General features: G+C 42.3%; 2 protein-coding genes across 6 annotated transcripts in view; one reads left to right on the forward strand and one right to left on the reverse strand.

Moving 5' to 3' along the window:
* Positions 1-14011, forward strand: GTF3A (general transcription factor IIIA). 4 transcript variants are annotated; one of them, XM_036457065.2, is made up of 9 exons: positions 1-486; positions 3921-4021; positions 7647-7743; positions 8096-8184; positions 9419-9492; positions 10696-10776; positions 12038-12267; positions 13440-13499; positions 13738-14011. In XM_036457065.2, the coding sequence occupies exons 1-9, from the start codon at positions 16-18 to the stop codon at positions 13900-13902; spliced, it is 1368 nt and encodes a 455-aa protein (XP_036312958.1). In that variant the 5' UTR covers positions 1-15; the 3' UTR covers positions 13903-14011. The 4 variants fall into 4 exon arrangements, with proteins under 4 accessions (XP_036312958.1, XP_045444423.1, XP_045444424.1 ...); XM_045588467.1 differs by having other exon boundaries at positions 13443-13499; XM_045588468.1 differs by lacking the exon at positions 13440-13499.
* MTIF3 (mitochondrial translational initiation factor 3) overlaps positions 13681-21991 on the reverse strand; it is an 18066-nt gene continuing 9755 nt past the window's right edge. For both annotated transcript variants that reach the window (XM_045588470.1, XM_036456305.2), the window contains exons 2-4: positions 18617-19080; positions 15395-15552; positions 13681-14362 (exon numbers count right to left, since the gene is read on the reverse strand). In XM_045588470.1, coding sequence (XP_045444426.1) covers positions 14144-14362; positions 15395-15552; positions 18617-19079 — 840 coding nt within the window. In that variant the 5' untranslated portion in view covers position 19080 and the 3' untranslated portion in view covers positions 13681-14143. The remainder of the gene's footprint in view (positions 14363-15394; positions 15553-18616; positions 19081-21991) is intronic.

Consider the following 21991-nt stretch of genomic DNA (forward strand, 5'->3'; position numbering starts at 1 on the left):
CCTCCCAATCTGTTGATGCCCAAATGCCTTTCTGCTGTGGAGCAGGAGGGACGCTGCCCACGAGGGCTTTCCTGCGCAAGCGCGAACCAGGCGCCCGCGGGGGCGGAGCCTGCTGCCTATGCGCCTGCGCCGCAGACCCGCCCCTCGGGGCGGGGAAAGTGCCGCAGACCCGGAAGTGCGCCGAGTCCCGCGGAGTTTGTGGGGAGCCGCGGGCGCTGGGCTGGGCGTGGGCCGCGCCCTCCGGTCCCGCTCGCCGCTCGCCACGTGGCTGAGCGCCAGGCCCCGGGCGCCCTGGAGCCGCCGGCGTCAGTCGCTGCGGCGGTCTCCTCCCTCACCATCGCCGACGCGTTCGTCCGGGCCGGCGAGAGCCCCGCGCCGCCGCTCCCGGCGCTCCCGGGGAGGTTCATCTGCTCCTTCCCGAACTGCTGCGCCAGTTACAACAAGGCCTGGAAGTTAGACGCGCACCTGTGCAAGCACACGGGGGAGGTAAAGGGTCCGAAGCGGGGACCGAGGGGCCGGGCGTCCAGGCGCAGGGACTAGTGACATGGCCCGCCAGGTGGGATCCGCGCGCGTGGATCGCTGGCCTGGCTTTGCAGGAAGTGTTCAGCTTTGGCACACGGACCACAGAAGCGAACCAACCATGCCTTGCGCGTTAGGGAAGCAGCTGAGGAGGTAGACAAGAAGTCCTAGCACCGAGGTATCCTTGCCGTGGCTCCGGGGTTTACAGAGCAAACTTTCCCCCTTCTTTCATGAGTCTTGGCCCATCACTACCTCCTGGTAATCTGTAAACACTGCACGACTTATCATTCCATAGACACCTGCCTTAAGCACCTCTCTCCCAGAACTTGGGCGTAGGCTATTCCCTGGAGGTGTGGCAAGCAGCATGCAGTCATTCTTTCAAAACACAGTGCCATCCTAGCCTTGGAGAGAGAGAGAGCAGTGAACAAAACAGGCAAGGCATCCGTGGTCACGGGCCTATTGCTTTAAGCAGGACAGACAGATAAAGGAATAGGTAGGAGTGAGATGCAGTAAAGCGAGGGCTGCTGGAAGGTGCTTAGGAAAGGCCTCTTGTTCTGACTGAGAAGGAAAGGATCCAGCCATGCAGCCATTTAAGGGGAAAAAAGTCTGGGCCAAGAAAACTGCCAGGAGAGCCTGTAGAGCGGGTGTGTGTGGGGGAGGGTGGGGGTGGGGGTGGGGGAGGTAGGCCAGTATTATTGGGGGGACTCTACAAGAGAAGCTCCTGAGAACCAGGCTTGGTGGGATCATTTGTAGGCCAGGGAACAGATGGGTTTGGAGTGTGTTTTACTTGGAGGGCAATGAAGTATTTTGGAGTAAGACAGTTGAAGGAAGTGGGACTCATGGAGGCCAAGGAATCTGCCCAATTTCCCAGGTTCTGGCAGAGCCTGCTTCTCCCTGCCTCAGCTAAAGGCCCTTAATTTCTTAAGTTAGAGGCCTGCAGTCCTTGCCTTTGCTCCCAGCACCTACCGAACTTAGGGGCCACTCCTCCCATGACACCCATTCTCCTACCATCTCCAGAATTTAAGGGCTGACCATTTCTTTCTTGGGACCTTCTCCAGTTCTCTTCCTCTGACCCTTTTCACTGGCGTATCTTCTGCCTCTACTGTTCTGGCAGGCCTATCCAGTACTGGGTTCACTCATAACATTTATAATCCTTTGCTTCCTGATCTTCCTCTTACCCATCCTATCCCTCCAAATCTGAACTGTACCTGATCTTCCTCTTACCCACCCTATCCCTCCAAATCTGAACTGTACAGCCAGTATGTCCAAATTAAGACTTTACCTTTAATTTTAGACATGTGTGTCATATTTTGACTATTGGTACTACCAGCTTCCTCATACAGAAAAACTTGAAGTCTTCGTTGTTGTCCCAAATCTCACACATTAAGTTGACAAATATTGATTGAGCCTAATCCATGACAGGAGTTTTGCAAAGTTCTGTGGATCTGTTCCTTAGCGCAGGCACTGGGCTTGTCCAGAATTAGGCGGCACCTGCACATTCTTCCCTGGCCTTTGGGTGGGCGTGCACACGCTGTGGTGGAGATCTGTGTGCATAGACCGTGCTATCGGGTCTAGTAATAATTAATGTCGTTTTAAACATTCGTTTAAAATCTTGCTTGGCGTTGACTTGTATTGACATAACCTTCAAACACGTGGTATCTACAGAACGTGTGAAGTGCAATTAACAAGTTTTGCTTGAAAAAGTTTGTGTTTGGTTTGGTTTTTGTTGCAAAACTAGGGCTAAGAAGATGGCGGATGAAGAGCATATTCGGCACTGCATTCTTTATGAGTTCCAATTAGGAAGAAAAGCAAGTGAGGCTGCAAAAAACATCTGTAGTGCTCTTGGTCAAGATGCAGTTAGCGCCAGAAAATGCCAGCGTTGGTTTGAGAAATTTCGCGAGGGAAATTTTTTGTTAGATGACAAGAGTGGTCCAGGCTGTGTGTCCAATTTTGATCAAGAAGCTCTTCAAGCTCTTTTGGTGCAAAATCCTCAAATTACCCAACAAGAGCTTGCGACAACTTTAAATTGTTCACAAAAAACAATTTCCAATGAATTGCATGCACTTGGAAAAGTCCAAAAGTTTGGAAAATGGGTTCCTCATGAGTTGACCGACAACAACCGAAATCAAAGAGTCACAATTTGCAGTTCGCTCCTCTCTCGTCAAAACCGTTTGCCGTTTTTAGAGCAAATTGTTACCGGAGATGAAGAATGGGTGCTGTATGTTATTTTGAAAAGGCGGCCTCAATGGTTGGACAAAAATGAGGCTCCGCAGCCCACGCCAAAACCTGACTTGCATGCGAAAAAAGTGATGTTGTGTGTTTGGTGGAATTTTAAAGGAATTCTTCATTATGAACTTTTACCATCTAACCAAATGATTACAAGTGCAGTGTATAGTGCCCAATTGGAAAGGTTAGCACAAGCTTTAAGAGAAAAAGAACCCGCGCTGATTAATCGGAAGGGCGTAATTCTTCACCACGATAACGCACGACCGCATACTGCAAGAATCACTGCTGAAAAACTGCGCCAGTTGGAATGGGAAGTTCTCCCTCAACCTGCATATTCTCCTGATATTGCCCTTTCCGATTACCATTTGTTTCGTTCTTTGCAAAACTTTCTTCTTGGAAAAAAATTTAATAATGAAGAATGCCTCAAAAATGCATTGACCGAATTTTTTGCATCAAAATCACAAGAATTTTACAACAGAGGGATTAAAATGCTTCCTGAGCATTGGGCACAAGTAGTAGAAAACAACGGCAACTATATTGTTGATTAAATTTTGTTGTATTGTTTAAATAAATTCGATTTAAGAAAGTATAAGAAAACGACATTAATTATTACTAGACCTAATAATAGGCAAGCAGTCTTCTTCTTCTTTTTTTTTTTTTTTTAAATATATTTTATTGATTTTTTTACAGAGAGGAAGGGAGAGAGAAACATTGACCAGCTGCCTCCTGCTCACCCCCTACCGGAAATGTGCCCACAACCAATGCACGTGCCCGACAGAAATCGAACCTGGGACCCTTCAGTCCGCAGACTGACGCTCTACCACTGAGCCAAACCGGTTTCGGCTAGGCAAGCAGTCTTAAGAGGGGGCTGCACTTAAAGCCAGGTGTCAGGTTAGGAGATTATGCAGCTGTGAAGGCTGCCCGCTTATTGCATATGCTATTCATAGAGCAAGGTCTGCTGCAGTGACTTTGTCGAGAAGTTGTGACATTGATGTGTAACTGCATGCAGGACAACCTTGTCTGGCCTTGGTGTGACAGCTGCTCAGTACTGAGTGAAAACCGTCTGCAGAGACTGCGTCCATGGCCTTGCCGACTAGACACCTGAGCCTTTAGATAATACTAGCGTTACTAATGTGGGCAGAATTGACACATTTCTTTTCTTTCCTTCCTGCTAGAGACCATTTGTTTGTGACCATGAAGGGTGTGGCAAAGCCTTTGTCAGGGACTACCACCTGAGCCGCCATGCCCTGGTTCACACTGGAGAAAAGCCTTTTGTGTAAGTAGAGAACTGGGTTGGAGCTTTGAAATGGTCGTGTGGTGCACTGACCTGGTAAAAAAACTGATTATTACCTCAAGATCAAGAGAACTGAAGCTTCATTTGCATCTCTTGACATAAGAGGAGACCAGGTTTTAAATGTGTGGAATGAGTAAGGGTTTTGTGGGCAATGTGTGTTGATAACTCCAGGAAGAAGTTAATCTGAAGTTCTCTTGCATTTGCATCCTCTCAACTCCTTTAAAGTGTTCACTGATTGGGAAATCAAACAGGAAACACAGTTTAGATCAGATGGAAAATGATTGCTTGGCAGGTTATTGACTGCATTGTAAGGGTCTTTCTGAATTGATACACTGCTGGGATAAGAGGTAAAGGCATGAAGAAGTCGAGCTTTTAAGAGTGTATTTTGTATTTCTTTGGATTAAGCCCCAGCACCTCTGTCATACCGGTTTTAATTTTATTCTTCTTAGAGTTGCTGATTGTTTATCTGAAAGGGTGAAAATACAATTTTTCTTTTAAATCCATACTTCTTTAAAGCAGCGGACTTCAAATTTAGGGTTTATCAATCACCTGGAGGCTCTTAAAACAGCTTGCTAAACCCCACCCCAGAGCATCTCATTCAGTAGGTCTAGGATGGGGCTTGAGAATTTGCATTTCTTGTAATTCCTGGGTGATATTGATGGTGCTGCTCAGGCAACCACACTTAGAACCATTAAACAGAATGTTTCAGGAAAACATTAAATTTTTCTAGGAAAAAAAAAAATCTAATAGCTGTTCAGAACTGTATGTTGCAGACAATATCAGGAAATAGCTATATGGCAGGTTTTGCAAAAAATTAGGATTTAAAATCATAATTTTGTTCTATGAGACAGTTCCTGGAGCAGTAGAGTTTTCTAATGACCCGAGTTGATTTCTATTAGCTCTAAGCTGATGAATGTCTCACTAAGGTCCACAAAGTCTGAAGAAAGTGAGCTGTTGACACAGGACAGTCTTCATTGTTGTGTTCCTTATGGAAGGCCATCTCCTCTCCCTCTGACAGCACACCAGCCAGAGGGAAAGAGGCAAAGCGCTGAGGACAAGCAGATGTCATTCAGCCCCTGTTCAAGCAGTGTCCTCAAAATCAATGACATTAAGTGAAGATTATTATTTCAAAATATAGTTCAACTATACCAGCGAAGAGTAACTAAGGTGATTTGGAAAATAGGGCTGGAAAATAGTCTTTGTTCTAGAGATTGCATTTTGGGGAATTTATTCTACAAATACACTTGTTCCTATGTTAAAGGCATGTACATGGTCATGTGCAACATTATTAATAGTAGCAAAGCATTAGAATCAAACAGTGTGCCCATCAGGGGGGTTAAAGTGTATCACCAGAGTGGAATACTATACAGCTAGAAAAATTAATGCAGTTGATCTCTATGAAACTGGGGAAATCTCTCCGGCGTGTTAAGTGAAAAACCAAGCAAATAAAGGGCTACATTTTTTTGTGTATAAAAAGGGAGTGGTATAGACAGGAAGAACCTACAGTTATGTTTGCTTGTATATGTATAAGAAACATGAAAAGTTTCATAAAACTAAAAATGTCACTTGCCTTGGGAGTCCATGGGGAATACTGGGTGGGTAGGAGCAGGGGTGTAAGGAAACATTATGTATCCGAGTCCCTTTTTATGCTTTTCTGAACAATGTTACTGTATACTGTTACATATAATGTAAGAAAAAAGTGGGTCTGGGTATAGATACAGAGGATGAATGAGAAAAGTGAGGATTATTCCTGTTGGAACAATGTGCTCTCTTCCAGCTTTCTCTCTAGCCCAGACCACCCCCTCGATAGTTCCAGATCCCCGTAGCCAGCTGCTGGTTGGACAGTGCTATTTCACTGTCTTTGTGGCTTCTTAAATTCACTAAGCCGTTCTGAGCTGGGCTTTCTCTTTGGCCTTCTCCATTGTTCTTGTTAGGTGGCATCACCGTGTATCCAGTGATTCACAGCAAAGATAAGGCAACTCCTCTGGCCACCTCATTCTGCTCTCCTCTCCAGCACGTAGGTTGTTCAGCCCTGTTTCCGATCCCTCAACTCCCACTCTCCTGCTCCAGCTGCCACTCTTATTTCAGGCCCTACTCCTGGCATGACTGGCTCTCTCCCACATTAGCCTCCAGGTTGCTTTCCTTCTTAAAATAGTGCAGTAGTTTTTAAGCACTGCTTACATAATGAAGTCCAGGTTCTTAGTATGTCACATAAATGACATTTGTGATTTGGCCATTTGGGCTTATCTTGACTCATTTGCTTGAATTTCAGACATGAACTTATGATCCAGCTATGCTTAACTGACCAGCAGCCTCCTCCTGTTTACCCTGCTAACGTTGTCAGTGTCTTCAGTGGCCCTGTGCTTGCTATTTGGCTCTTGTCAGGACTTTCCTGGGCCCTATCCTGCCCCACACCTTTGTTAGGTTAGATGCCTGGGTCAGGCTTAAAGTCAGTGACAGAAAACCCACCTCTGTAGAAGCCTAAACAAAATAGTCTTTTTCTCTTGCATAACTGAAATGCACAGTAAACAGTCAATGGAAGATCTGTAATCATCTGGGTCTGAGCCCCTTCCAACTCTGCCATCCTCTCTTGGGGCTTCAGCATCATGGTCCAAGATACCTGTTGGAGCTCCAGCTGTCACATAAGCATTGCAGCCACCAGGATGAAGGAAGGTGCGAAGAGGTGTGCCCCCTTTTTACATGTGGGATTTAAGCAACATGGACCAGAACTTAGCCTGGTGCCACCCCTAAATACAACGGATGCTGGAAAAAGCTCTTTATGTTGGCCATGTACCCAGCTGAAACTCACTCAGCATTCTGTTCCTGAGGTCAGGAACACTTGGAACTTCGAGTGGTTTCTGCCAAATTGTCCCTCCTGCGTGTTTCCAGTGGGCTTCTGGGCGCATCTCCCACGGTCACTGCACCGTTAGTCTGCTCATATGGACAGCACGGTGCTTCATATGAGCGTTATTCATCATTTATCATTTATAGCTGTGATGTGGGCTTATAAAGGAAGCCCCGCCTCATCCATCAGGCTGATGAAAACTTGTCACAAACAGATCACATATTTTAAAAATACAACTTCACAAAGAATTTTAGTAATTCAAGGCCAGGATACAGAAATGCTCTTTAAGAGTACTTGAGCAGCCTGGTGATATGCCACAGGACAACGGTTTATAAGCTGAAATCCGTTTTTTGTGTTGTTGTTTTTTGTTTTTGGTGTGGGGGGGTTTCTGTTTGGAAAGGCAGTTTACAGTGACATTTCAAGCAAAATTTAGATGATCACATTCTAGACTGAGAACAATTTGACTTAAACATCATTTAAGCCTAAACAGGGTCTGGGCCTTTGGAATCGGTGTTTTTCACCTCCCCTCTGCCCATTGTACAGAGGAGTCTGATGCCGTGTGCTTAATTTCAAAAGCCTCGCGTGAAGTTCGTCTTGTTACATGGTGATCACATCAAAACAGAGAGGTCTACATGATGTGATTTACACTTTGGAATTTGTTAAAGATTATTTTATATGATTCTCTGGCATTATTAGCTTTTATGAAATCTTAAAATTTTTTCTCCTTGATTTGTTAATATTTGGGTTTATAATTTCTCACAGTTGTGCAGCTAGTGGCTGTGACCAAAAATTCAACACAAAATCAAACTTGAAGAAACATTTTGAACACAAACACGAAAATCAACAAAAACAATATGTGGTAAGTAAGAATGATATTCTATGCTTAAATTCTCTGAATATTTTTATGCTTATTGTCTGTTTCTAAAAGTTTCATCAACCAAATTTTGTCTGTCAAATATCTGGATTTAGCCTGGTACATGCTATCATAATTGTTTTATTTTGAAAGCAAACATTATTGTGCTAATTAAAGTATGTTATTGGTAGATTACCCCAAATGAAAACTATCTGTCTTTAAAGTTTCTTGACAAAGCATTTTACCGTAACTAAATGGGTGAAAAGTAGCAAGTTTATAATCACAGTATTTTTATCTTGAGTATTGTTATGAACTGTTCTTTGATGTTTTTCAAGACTAACAAACCTTTACTGAACAGTGCACGTTTGGAGGCTGTGAGAAGACCTTTAGGAAGCATCAGCAGCTGAAAACCCATCAGTGCCAGCACACCAACGAACCATTGTTCACGTAGGTACTCTCCCAGGAGACATCCACATCGCAAATTTCAGGGAGTAAACTGAAATGCAAAGGTTGGGTACAAATGTTCTGAAACAGTTTATTAATCAGTATTTTTCTGTTGCCTTGTATAGTATACGCCCCTTTATATTTTGGACTATTCCAAAAGTTCAATTTTGCTTGTTTCTCTAAAAGAAATATTTAATATGCTTCAGAATACTCTGTAAGATTAGTAAAATGTGGTTAAGCTTGAAGGGAAGATTAATAAGTGACTTAGCAAATAGAGCCTGGTCAATAATATGACATGTCATTATGAAGACCCTAGCTATACTTTACCTAAAAAACAAAAGCAGCGCTTAGCCTGCATTAGAGAGGGTTTCATGAGGAACAGGAAAAGGTGACAGGAAACATTAGATGTGCCCAGGGCATCGAGGAATCCCCACTGCCTGCACAGATGTCACTCTTGAAGAGCACGGACTCCGGCACTGCCGTGCTGGCAGAGCCTTCCTCCGCTCACACAGGCTGCCCTTCGCCTGGGAGCTGCCGCCGGGACAGTGCTTGCAGGTCTGCTGCTGCCGCTGCTGCTGCTGGCGGCAGTAACGCCGAATTGGCATGTCCTTCTCATTGCTCACCAGAGCTGTGAAGCTACTGCTCTGTTTTCTTTTCACGCCATTCCCATGCAGCCTTGTTGGAAAAACTAGATAGAAATGACTTAGTTATTTAAATGTTGACCTAAGCCATCTTTTTTGTAACCATGAAAACACGGAGTATGTTTTCAGAAGTATAAAAAGTGTTTAATTTGAGCGCTAGCCGGTTTGGCTTAGTGGGTGAAGCATTAGCCTGAGGACTGAAGGGTCCTGGGTTCCATTTCGGTCAAGAGCCGATGCCCGGGTTGCAGGATTGATCCCCAGTAAGGGGTGTGCAGGAGGCAGCCAATCAATGATTCTCATCACTGATGTTTCTAGCTCTCCCTCTCCCTTCCTCTCTAAAATCAATAAGAAAAACATTTTTAAAAAGTGTCTAATTTGACCACATAAGCTAAAAAATGTAATGTGACGTTTTTCTCTGTTTTGCTCCAAGTTTGGTCAAGTAATTTGAATTATACTATGATAAGGTCTCATATTTATATGACGGTTTGGTTGTGGGGAGAGAAGACTTTGGTTGGAGAAATAAGACAAAGTACTATTGCCTCTAAGTGAAGTTCTCTGTGAAATGGACCGGCTGATGCCTCGTCTTGTTAACGCAGGTGCACCCAGGAAGGCTGCGGGAAACACTTCGCTTCGCCCAGCAGGCTGAAGCGCCATGGGAAGGTCCATGAGGGTGCGTACGTGGGCCTTTGTAGTGTTCACTTTACTAACACGCCAGCCACATGGTGTATGTGTGTAAGTCTGAGTACTTGCTGCTTTCTGCTCTATTCCATGATCATACTGAGCAACTTGGAACTAGGCGGGGCACCATTCTGCTCGTCCAGGTTTTAACTCTTGACCAAAGAGGTACTGTGTGCTGTGTCCATTCTTCCACGCCGCTGCCATTTTCAAAGTCCACATTGAATTGTTCAGAACATTGTGCTGTGTCTTGTGATATGCAGGTGCTCCTGCGAAGGCGTTGCTTCTTCACAGTAGTTTTTAACCCCTTCTACTTACTTCCTGTGCCATTCTTCTCCTAGGAGCGCTCAAACGGTTTAGAAAATAGTTTGGAGTTTTCAGAGCAATCAGATTGAAACTTTAAGACTTGATTAAACTGACTACTTCACTCTATTATGTTTCCATATAGGATTTTTGATATCTATACTCCAACTCTCAAGCCCTAGACTTTGTGTTTTGTTTTGTTTTTTAAACTAGAGGCTAGTAGCTAAGAGTGACAGGCAGTCTTATTCTTTGTTTCTATCTGGAATTTAGTTGGGTAAAACTCAGGCTGGCTGTTATATTGACTGATTAATCTAATTCTAGTGCTTTATGAAATTCAGTTTTTGTTCACAGTCTTTGTTGCTGGTTATTCTAGTTTATTTTCTTACTTAGCTTTACCCTGCTTCTTTTTTGCCATATGAAACTTACAAGATGGTAAGACTAGAGAAGTCAGGGGTGGGCATATAACTGCTGAGATCTCGTGTTGGTGTTTTGCCAAGGACAAAGGACCACCTTTCCTGCTAAGGAGAAAGAGAGGCTACCATAGGCAGGGTGGGTGAGGGGCCATGCGCCATGGAGGTGGGGGAAACTAAAGCAGCTGGGTGTCCATGTGCAGTACAGTCAGCTTACTGAGAAAGCAGGAAAGGGAAAGAGGCAGCTTTATGAAGTCTGCTAAGCTCATATCCTACATGAAGTACCCTGATAAGCAACTGTTTGGTTTCACTGTAAAATACCACCTCAGTTTTTACTGTCACCTCTTGAGACTAACAGAATAGAATACTATTGGGAGGTAGAAGAAACATTACATATACATGTAGGTTTCCTTTTTTAATTATGATTGTTGTTTACATTGAATATTTACAAAAGGCAACACACCTATCTATTTTTTTTTAAATAGGTTATAAATGTCAAAAAGAATGTTCCTTTGTGGCAAAAACATGGACAGAGCTTCTGAAACATGTGAGAGAAACCCATAAAGGTAAGGCAGCCTGTCTGGTGTGGCTCAGCAGTTGAGCATCAACCTATGAACCAGGAGGTCCCTGGTTCGATTCCCGGTCAGAGCATATGCCCGGGTAGCAAAGCAAGCTCAATCCCCAACACAGGGCATGCAGAAGGCAGCTGATTGATAGTTCTCTCTGGTTGATGTTTCTATGTCTTTTTCCCTCTTCCTTCCTCTCTCTAAAAATCAATAAAGGAAAAATAAATGGGGTAAGATACACTTGAATGGCTTGGTATAATCATTTACCCCCGTAGAACTGGTTTAGTGCTTTTAAAGAGAAATATTAAATATGCACTTAATAAATGTTTTGTGAAGAGCTATGCTCTTCAACTGTTTGACAAATGAGAATAGAGACGTATGGTCCCAGGTTTGGAAGAGCTATTCTGGGTCTCTTTGAGCTACTCTGCATCCTTAGCATTTTATTTTATTTTTTTAAAATATATATATTTTATTGAGTTTTTACAGAGAGGAAGAGAGAGGGATAGAAAGCTAGAAACATCGATGAGAGAGAAACATTGATCAGCTGCCTCCTGCACACCCCCTACTGGGGATGTGCCCGCAACCAAAGTATTATACATGCCCTTGACCGGAATCGAACCTGGGACCTTTCAGTCCGCAGGCCGATGCTCTATCCACTGAGCCAAACCTGTTTCGGCCATCCTTAGTGGTTTAAAGGCTATGGCAAGTAAATAATCTGGGGCGGCACTGTTCTGGGACAGTTTTGGGAAAGAATGCCCTGTGTACTGAGGACAAGGAAGGAAACTGGTCTATTTAATTTTCTCCCTTTGCCCATAGCTACCTTGCTGAGGCCCCTGCTCCGTGGCAAGAGTGATTTTATGGCCCTAACTAGTTTGGCTCAGTGCGTTGGCCTGCAGACTGAAGGTCCCAGGTTCGATTCCTGTCAAGGGCATGTACTTTGGTTGCAGGCATATTTCCAGTAGAGGGTGTGCAGGAGGCAGCTGATCAATGTTTCTCTCTCATCGATGTTTCTAACTCTCCCTCTTCCTTCCTCTCTGTAAAAAAAATCAAATAAAAAGAGTGACTTTATGTAATATAAGAACTTGGGAGATTTGAGATAAAGATTCAAGCAATAAAAACTGGAGTTAGTTTCCTCTGAAATTTCTGACTTATGTGAGGTCATAAGGTTTTAGGTATTGAATATGTTATATAATTAGATATTAATGTTTTCCGTGTGATAATTCCTGGGAAAACTGATTAAAATTTTTTGTCTATTCACCAGAGAAAATAATATGTGAAGTATGCCAGAAAACATTTAAACGCAAAGATTATCTGAAACAACATATGAAAACACATAACCCAGAAAGGGATGTGTGTCGATGTCCAAGGGAAGGCTGTGGTAGAACCTACACAACTGTGTTCAATCTCCAGAGCCATATTCTCTCTTTCCATGAGGAAAGGCGTCCGTTTGTTTGTGAACACGCTGGCTGTGGCAAAACTTTTGCCATGAAAGTAAGTACTCACCCTCACAGGTGCAGTCCTTCCAGGGCGAGGCTGCTTCCGGGTTCCTAGGAGCCCTGGGTTCCAGGATGGTGCCCTAGGGCCTGCAGTGGGAAGGCAGGTGAAGAGGGCTCCAAGACCTTCCGCTCTTAACTGGAGTGGCTCTGAGGTAAAGCCTGCCATACACAGATCTGCCTCTGCCAAGTGGTTCTCAGAGTGTGGCCCTGGCCTAGGAGTACTAATGTCACCTGGAAACTTGCAAAAAATGCCTATCCCCTGCCCTACTCCAGACCTGCTGACTCAGAAACTTGGGGGTCAGGAGCCCAGGAATGCTTTTTAACAAACCCTGTAGGTCAGCAGTCGCCAACCGATGTGGTGTTCGGGGAGGTCCTAAGGATTGGCAGCCGCTGATCTAGGTGACTCGTGTGGGCTGTCTTTGAGAACCAGTGGCTTATGGTACCAAATGCTTATTCAAGAGTGTGCTGGTATTTTAGGCTGCTCTCACCTAGGAGCCACCTTTTTAGACCACAATCATGTAAGGATTGAGAAGGGAAGTGTACAAAAGGATGTGAGGGGCTATAAACTTGGGAATCTACCCAGTGTTCACCTTGGTATGATTCTATAGGTTGGGAACATGACACTAAGTGGAGGGGCCTGTGCAGTTTTACAGACTCTAACTGGTTGGTGCACTTACAAGCACTTAAGCTGTGAATTACAATGAAGGCTGAAGCGAGAAATGAGGCCGGTTCAGCATAGGCTGAACCATTAGAACACAACTTGGAGCTGCTGGTGATTGGCATTATCATCAAAAACAGCAAGACTTGGGCCATCTATGCCTCTGGTTTGGGGATGCTGTGGACATGGCTTCAGTTAAACGAACCTCCTTTAGTTTGGAATAGTTAATTCAGAACTAGCTTTCCCCACGCTCTTACTCACGGAAGAGCTAAGAAGCCACAGGAGATCAAGATTACAAATTCCTGACCTGAGTTGTTGGAAGAGGCAGTGATTCACTCTAGGATTTGAGGAAGAATCCTCTCGTGGAATCCTTGTAGGTAGAGGCCACACCCCTCACAGAATGTAACAGAAAGAAGGCTGTTTGTTTAAATAATTCATGGAGTTTTCACGTTAATAGGTACCAAATGGCAGTGTTTTAAAAACAGAACTTGTTCTTTCTTTCACTGCAGCAGAGTCTCACTAGGCATGCCGTGGTGCACGACCCCGACAGAAAGAAAATGGAGCCCAAAGTAAGTTGGGAGCCACAGACGAGCTGTTTTTAAAACATGAATTGCTGATTGAAGTAAGATGCAATCTATTTAGAATATTTTTGACTCTTATTACTGAGTCTATACCACTATTGAAAGTAATTAGATGTATTTATTTACTTATAAAGGAGGGTTGTGTACCTATCAGAGTGTACAACTATTGTAAAATTAGTTCAGGTAATTTTTATTTTGAATTCTAATTATTTTCCTTTTTCCAAAGGTAAAACAAGCTTGTAGAAAACGGAGTTTGTCTTCCCGTCTCAGTGGATACATTCCTCCTAAAGGGAAACAAGCACACGGCTTATCTTTGCCTAAAACTGGAGAGCTGCTGAACAGCACTGACGACAGAGTGCTCTCGACAGTTGCAGTTCTTACCCTCAGCTAAACATCCAATTGTTTTCCACAGACCAGCCAGCTCAGTTACAGGCAGACCTGATTGGTGGTTCCACACCACTGCACTAAAACAGGTAGTGCACTAAAGCAAGTTGAAATGCTTTTGCTTGTGGAGGAGGGTCTTGCCTTTGATTTTTTTTGGGGAAAATGCAACATCTGTAAAACACCGTAAAGTGAAGCACAATAAAATGAGGTATTCTTGTATTTTCTCTCAGAACCACATTTTTCTTTAATTACTGATGCAGAATATCTGATTTTTTGTCGTTTTCATTTTTTTTGTTTAAAGGGTTTCCGTCCTGGGTCTCTTGAGTTTGTCTGTATGCAATTTCTTCCTTTTCGCTCAAATGACGAAGAACACATTTTACAGCTTTTCCTCCTTGAACAGGTTGTGGCCTGGATGAGAAGGTAGCTATTCCAGGCATAGTCTGGAGGATTTGATTAAACAGCTCCTCCTAAGAAGGAAAAACAGCCAAAGATTAGCTTAAAACCAGTGTTTTGATTCTCTAATTCCCAATTCTTGAATTGCTATTTCAGTGGATTAGCTAAATCATTCCAGTTAAGCTGATTGAAACCTGTGCAGTAACCAGGAAGTTATACAAACTCCGGGTAACTAAACTAAGTCACTAAAAAAATCCTACTTTGTCACTGCTCTGGGTGTTTGGCCCCAAGCTCTCTCTTCTTGCAAAAACAAGTATAAAGCATTAGGTTTGGGTACTGGCAGAGTACCAACTATCCCCGTATTGTTAGCCCAGTGCAGTTTCCAGCACTCACTGTCACTTGGGGTATTAGAAAAATACACTGGTTCTAGAGACTCTGGGTCAGTTAGGGCTTTAGTGATTCTAATGTGGAACGAGGGTTGACCACCACTGGGCTGATGTTGCTTTTTAGCTGATAAGTTAACTAACTCTAAAAGCGAAAAGAGCCCTAGCCAATTTAGCTTAGTGGCTAGAGCGTCGGCCTGTGGACCAAAGGGTCCTGGGTTTGATTCCAGGCTCGTGCAGGAGGCAACCAATCAATGTGTTTCTCTCACATTGATGTTTCTCTTCCACTCCTAAAAAAATCAATGGAAAAATATCCTTGGGTGAGGATTAACTAAAAAATAAAGCAAAATAGATATGCCATAAACTTACCCTGGGATTGTAAACAAATACTTTCTTGAAGACAATTTGCCTTTAAATATGATGCTTCTTATAGGCATTTATAAAGAGGAAACAGACTTTAAAAATGAATCTATCAAGTTTCTAGTTTTCTTATTAAATGTTAGATATTCTACAATTTGTAAAATAGGGTAGTACAGCCTTTAAATTATGATGTAGAATGTTTTCACATGGCAAAATATCCTACAATGGAAAATGTAACATATATACAGTATGCTTACATTTTGAAAAACAAATTGGAAAGCTATTATCACTAGTGGAATGACTTACTTTGCTTTTACATTTAGATCAGCAAACAAAAAAACAGTTACTACTGTTTTTACTTACTGTTTTATTTTCTGGCTCTTCTGCATTCTTTGCTTTCTTTATAGTAACTTGAACTTTATATTTTTTCACAATCCACTGCTGAATCTGTTTAGTCTTTGTGTCCAAATCATGTTGTCCGATATTTGAAGAAAAAATTAGTTCCTTTGTCAGAGCAGGTCCTAGTTTGAAACAGTGAGACTTGGTGCTGGGACTATTGACTACTTTGTTTATTAAACTAACCTCACCACATATACTTCAGAAAATCTTAGTTTACCATAGGGGCCCTAACAGTCCTCTCACCTGTTTAGTTTCACAGACCATTAAACACTTTTTTAAAAATAGGAGACAGACAAACAGGTACCATTTTGTTTCTCCTGTCAATGACATTTAAATATAAAATGTACTCACTTATTGTTGACATCATTTGATGAAAAGACACAAAAAGAATGGTCCTTCAAAGTTTAGCTTTATAGTAAACTTATTGTTTTTCTTTTGGGTGTGGATCTGTCTGGGAAGTACTATTCTTATTCTTTGGTGATGCCCTCCTAAGTACAGTGGAGTCATCCAGACTGCACCCTGCATTTATTCATTCACTCTACTTTGCATATCCCAATTATTAGAAATCTAGCAGCCCACTGCACAAAATCATGCACAGGTAGGGTCCCTCGGCCTGGCCAGCCATCAGGGCCCATTGGGGCCTTCCAGCTGCCGGCCAGGGCCTCCCTTCCCCAGCAGCCAGCCAGGGCCTTCCTTCGTTCCACCCCACCCCCTGGTAGTCAGTGCATATCTTAGTGAGTGATCGAACTCCGGAGGGGACAATTTACATATAAGGCTGTTATATATATATAATTTTATTTTAGGGAAGGAACAGACTACTCATTAAAGGCATTGTGACAATTGGGAGTTTTCAATTTGGAAGTTAGGTTTTAACCCATACAAAGATCTCCCCATATGTACTAAATGTGGGAGAAAAAAACACTTTAATACAAATAGAAGAAAAGAATGGATATACTTATGACCTGGACAAAGGAAAAACAAAAGCGAAAAATCTAGGATAAAGCTTTTGCTTCATACAGAACAGAGAATCCTACAAATTAGGAAGAAAAATAAACCATCAAAGTAAGAAAAAAGGAATATGAATAGGCAATTTGTAGAAGAGGAAACTCAAATGGTAAAAGGAACTACAAATTAAAACGATATGGTTTCTCACCCATTAGCATGACAAAAATTGGAGCCCACCAGTACCGAGAGTGGGTGAGAATGGAGAGAAAGGTCCATATACCGCATGCTGATTTGCCCCATAGGAATTGAGCACGCACAAGGAGATACTGATACATGCATATACTCATTGTTTATAATAATGAAAACTGGAAACAAGCCCAGTGGCCAAGAAAATGGATTAATAAAGCTATAGTACATGCTTATAATGAAATGTCACTTGGTAATTAGTTAGCTACAGCTAATATATAAACATCTTGAAAACTACAGTGTGCCCTTTATAATTTTATGCATACAAAATGATTCTATATCCTGTTTGTGACTGTATCTGTCTGTAATGAGCTTAACAAGGTGGCATGGATCTCCACCGAGTCCATGAGAAGTGAGGGGAGCCTTTGGGGAAAAAGGGTGGAACAGGAGAAAGAAGCACAGGACTTCAACTTCTCTGTAATTTTTGGTTTAAGAAATCTGAAGTTTTACAATGTTTTGGGTTTTTTTTAATATATTTTATTGATTTTTCACAGAGAGGAAGAGAGAGGGATAGAGAGTTAGAAACATCGATGAAAGAGAATCATTGACCAGCTGCTTCTTGCACATCTCCCACTGGGGATGTGCCCGCAACCAAGGTACATGCCCTTGACCAGAATCGAACCCGGGACCTTTCAGTCCGCAGGCCGATGCTCTATCCACTGAGCCAAACCGGTCCCGGCTGAAGTATTACAATGTTAATGTTTGCTTATTTTGTGTGATAAGAGTTATTTTTCTGCTTCTAATTTCCAAAATAAGGGTAATTCTAAAAAAAGAGTTCTTTTATTAACACCATCTTGCTTCCTTAAAGCTACAATCAGGTGGTCGTAGTTTCCTATCAGGACAAAGTCATGCCTTTGACAATCTCTGAACACAGAGAGGTGTCTTCTCCAGCCTGTCAAATTTTCCCCCCCATAGATATAATTTGATGACATCCCCTAGTTGGCTTCTTCTGAGAAGTTTTGGTTTGCCAGTCAGCATCCTTGTTAAACATTGCGGATGGATTATGAGAATTATCATGTTTTCTGTTCTAAGGTTTGTGGCTAATCATGAGAATTCTTGAAAAAGATTTTAGTTTGTAAGAACATCTAATAAACAACTTCAAAATGCAATGGATATTTAATTTTAAAGTGTGCCTTTAACATTTATGTAAAATGATTTTTGTATTCATTCAATAGAAACTTATCTGGCCACTGGGTACAGCTAGCAATAAAACTACTGGTCTGAAACGTGCTAAGTGTGGTGTTACAAACTGAGCTACAGATTACATGTGACATTCTCAAGACACACAACCTCACTGGAACTAGTCCTCTGACCCCCACTCTAGTGCCTTTTCCACTGAACTATCTTTCGTAATGATCAGTAATAATTAAAAACCATGAAAAACCAACATTTTCACTTATCCAATTAATGGCTTTTATAAGGTTTAAATGACAAAAGCCTTTAAGGTAATTGGCAAAATATGTAAAGGAGTTTTACTACCAGTATCATAACAAAATACTCAGGCATAGATGCTCTATAAATCACTTCCGAGTTTAAAAAGTGCCTCTGTGGAATTAGCCAAAAACTCCCACTTTGAGATATACATATACATACATATATATATATAAAATTTTTTTTTAAAGGAAAGTAAATGAGTGGCTCAGGACAGAAATCGAAACTTGAATCCGTCTCTTCTGAGTTTTATTATATTACAGCCATCAGTTACTCTGCCTGCCTGGGCATTAGGAAACAAAGCTAAGGGAAAAGGAAAAATATTTCCTATTATTTTGGTGTTTACCTTGTTTTTCATCATGTTACATAAGTTTGAAAAAGGTAATGGACACAGGATACAAGGAAAATTAAAAAAGGAACAGAAACGAGGGATGAAAAAGCATTGGAAACAGTGGTGAAACAGTAAATTTTTGTTTTTCAACCCATTGTCACAGGCATTCTACAAATGCCCAATTTAAACTGCTGATTTATAGGAATTCAAGGGGCAAAGAGCAAACTACCTACCAGTTTTAGGTCTAGCCTTTTCCCTCTCTCTCAGTCTCAGCCGCTCTTCGTGAATCTGTGAGCCTGTCATGAGCTGGTACTCGGGAGGGTCTGTGCTGGGCTTCCTTTTCACAAGTCGCAGGTCTCGCTCATCCATAAGTCGAATCACATCTGCTCGGTGCATGTTCCCCAAATCATTGCCCTTCTCATCAAATACATGAATGATTCGCTCACTAATTTTTCTTCCAATGTTACTAAAATCAGTTTCATTATTTTTTCTTTTTTTTCTTTCATGCTGGGAGTCTTCAACAGTACTAAAAGCTTTTGCATGAATTAGATAGGACAGTCTTGGGACAGAAGCAGTGAGGGGCAACTGTGCTAGTGCCATCTTTTGCACGATGTATTTACCCAAACATCTTCTAAGACAGTTATTTTCAGTCTTTATGGTTTGTAATATTATTGACCTTAGAAAAATAGCAGCCATCCTAAAAAGTAGGGAGAACAGTTGATTAAAATTAAATAATTTGTTCTTGTGGTTTGATATTGTGGTACAAGGAGGGTGTGTGTGTGAGGCTGTGGAAACTATGTTATCTGTGAATGTTCCGGATCTGCGTTTAGAAAATTTACACAAATAACATGGACATCAGGTGAGCATGTTTACACTCATGGTAGTACTGTCCCCAGTATGTTATTGTTAGAATAAATCATGTTGCACAGTGCACTTTTCTTCACCAAACAGTATTTTATTTGATTCTATTTCCCATGGATCTTGTAGTGCCAACTTCTAAAGCAAAATCTGAAGGGTTTATCTGGGAGGGTGCAGCATATAAAATATTTAGTGATTCATAAACACCAAGTCATAACCATTTTTCTTTATTTAAAAAAATATATATTTTTATTGATTTCAGAAAGGGAAAGGGTGAGATAGAAACATCAATGAGAGAGAATCATTAATCAGCTGCCTCCCACACGCCCAGTACTGGAGATGGAACCTATAACCTGGGCATGAGCCCTGACCAGGAATCGAACCGTCACCTCTTGGTTCATAGGTCGATGTTCAACACAGTCACAACAGCCAGGCCAATTCATAAACTTTTATTTTTATTTTATTTATTTATTTATTTAATATATTTTATTGATTTTACACAGAGAGGAATTGAGAGGGACAGAGAGTTAGAAACGTCGATGAGAGAGAAACATCGACCAGCCGCCTCTTGCACACCCCCTACCGGGAATGTGCCCGCAACCAAGGTACATGCCCTTGACCGGAATCGAACCCGGGACCTTTCAGTCTGCAGGCCGACGCTCTATCCACTGAGCCAAACCGGTCCAGTCCAATTCATAAACTTTTAATACATTTAACAATTTGTCAATATATTTGATGATACACAAAATATAAGAGCACTATTATGGCAAAGTGGACTCTATGAGGAAAGCTGACCCACTGGAAGAACTGGTTGAGACTATCAGAAAGGAAATACCCTGATATTAATCAAAGTGCTGATCTAAGTATCAAAGCCACTCACAAGACAAGTAAGACATTACTTCTGAAAGTTAACTAAGCATCAGGCACATATGGTGATAGTGGTTTCATGGTTATAGTGCTGCACTTATAAATGGCATTTTGATTTTTTAGTTGCTCCTCTGCCACCGTAAATATCTCTCTTTCTACTTTTTATGTAATGTTAGGTAAAGATTAGAAGTGCAGGCTGAAGGAGGGATGAGAGGACACATTCATCTTTTCATCTAAGGTTTGCTGAGAAATTAAGAACTAGGAAAGGTATGCCTTGTCAAAGATGAAAAAGGAAAGGATGAAGTGTCTTACCTAGTGCTTCACAAAGAATGTTCCCAGGATACCCTGCACAATACTCACCTGAGCTGTTAAGACTGGAAATTCTCTCTGGTCCCTAGCTTTGATCCCACCTGCCAACCCATTGTTCTTACCCACCAATACTTCTCATACCCCTTTAGACAAGTGATATGGGAAAAAAGGTTCAGCAAATTTTTTAATTGATGGTAGAGAGAAAGGAAGAGAAATGTCAATGATGAGAGAATCATTAATCAGCTGCCTCCTGCTTACCCCTACTGGGACTGAGTCTGCAACCTGAGCATGTGCCCTGACCAGGAATTGAACTGTGACATCCTGGTTCATAAGTCAACATTCAACCACGGCGCCATGCCAACTGGGCAAAACTCAACAAATTGAATAGAAAGTGCATATAATGTACATATCTTTACCTCCCTCCTTATCTAGCTTGGTAACATTGAAATTCATTGTTCTGGCTCCCACTCTTAACTGAATTCCAAATGTGTGGAGTTAACTGCCACTCCCCAACTTCTCCACTTGATATCCAACAGTAACCCTACAATGAGCATGTCCAAGACTGAAATCACCTACACTTGTTCTTCCCTCAGTCTTCCTGATCTCATGTGGTGACAACACATCCTTCCGGTTGCTCAGGCCAAAACGGCCAAGTTATCCTTGGCTCTTCTTTTTCTCTCAGTAATTCATCAGCAAATCCTATTGTTCAACTGCTAAAATACATCCAGGATCCAACCACTTCTCTTTCTACACTACTATCACCCTGCCCCCAAATGCCACCATAATCTCTCCCTGGATTACAGTAATAGCCTCCTGACTGGTATCCCTGCTCCGTCCTTCCTCACTGCCCCCCCCCCCCCCAATAATTTAGCACCCACAAGGCACATAGAGTGATCCTTTAAAAATGCCTCTTGCAGTCCAGCTGCATGGCTTAGTGGCTGAACGTTGACCTATAAACCAAAAGGCCACGGTTTGATTCCTGGTCAGGGCATATGCTCAGGTTGTGGGTTTGATCTTCAGTGGGGGGGGCGGGGAGGGGGGGTGCAGGAAGCAGCTGATCAATGATTCTCATCACTAATGTTTCTCTTTCCCTCTCCCCCTCTGAAATAATATATATTTATAGATTATTATTATTATTTCACACGCATATATATTACAATGCCTCCTGTGCTTACAACCCTCCATTTGCTCCCATCTCAGGGAAAAAGCCAAGCCTAGGTTGGAGTTTATGATGCCCCCTTAACGTGGCCTCCACCTCCTCTGCCCACAGTGCTGACCCTACTTCCTCCAGCTCAATCTGTTCCAACCTTGCTGGCCTCCTTGCTGTTCCTTGTAACACAAGACCTGCCCCTCTTCTGGGTCCTGGCACCCAGGCACTCCCTTCAGACAGCTGCATGGCTCATTTACTTCAGATCTCTGTTCAAATGTTACCCCCAATGAGGCCTTCCCTGTCGACTCCTTATAAAATTGCACATCCCATCACTTTCAAACCCATTGGGAAAAAATCCATTGCCTGATATATTATATATACACTGAGTGGCCAAACTATTATGACCACCCCATAGTACTTCATT

Source organism: Pipistrellus kuhlii, unplaced genomic scaffold (assembly GCF_014108245.1).
Source record: "Pipistrellus kuhlii isolate mPipKuh1 unplaced genomic scaffold, mPipKuh1.p scaffold_m20_p_3, whole genome shotgun sequence".
Classification (NCBI taxonomy): Eukaryota; Metazoa; Chordata; class Mammalia; order Chiroptera; family Vespertilionidae; genus Pipistrellus; species Pipistrellus kuhlii.

What these genes read in the sequence shown, in the direction of transcription:
- GTF3A (XM_036457065.2), top strand. Translation starts at nt 16, where the DNA reads ATGCCCAAATGCCTTTCTGCTGTGGAGCAGGAGGGACGCTGCCCACGA. An exon ending in ACCAACGAACCATTGTTCAC is followed by an intron (nt 8,185 to 9,418) that starts GTAGGTACTCTC and finishes TTGTTAACGCAG; the next exon opens with GTGCACCCAGGAAGGCTGCG. An exon ending in GAAAGAAAATGGAGCCCAAA is followed by an intron (nt 13,500 to 13,737) that starts GTAAGTTGGGAG and finishes CTTTTTCCAAAG; the next exon opens with GTAAAACAAGCTTGTAGAAA.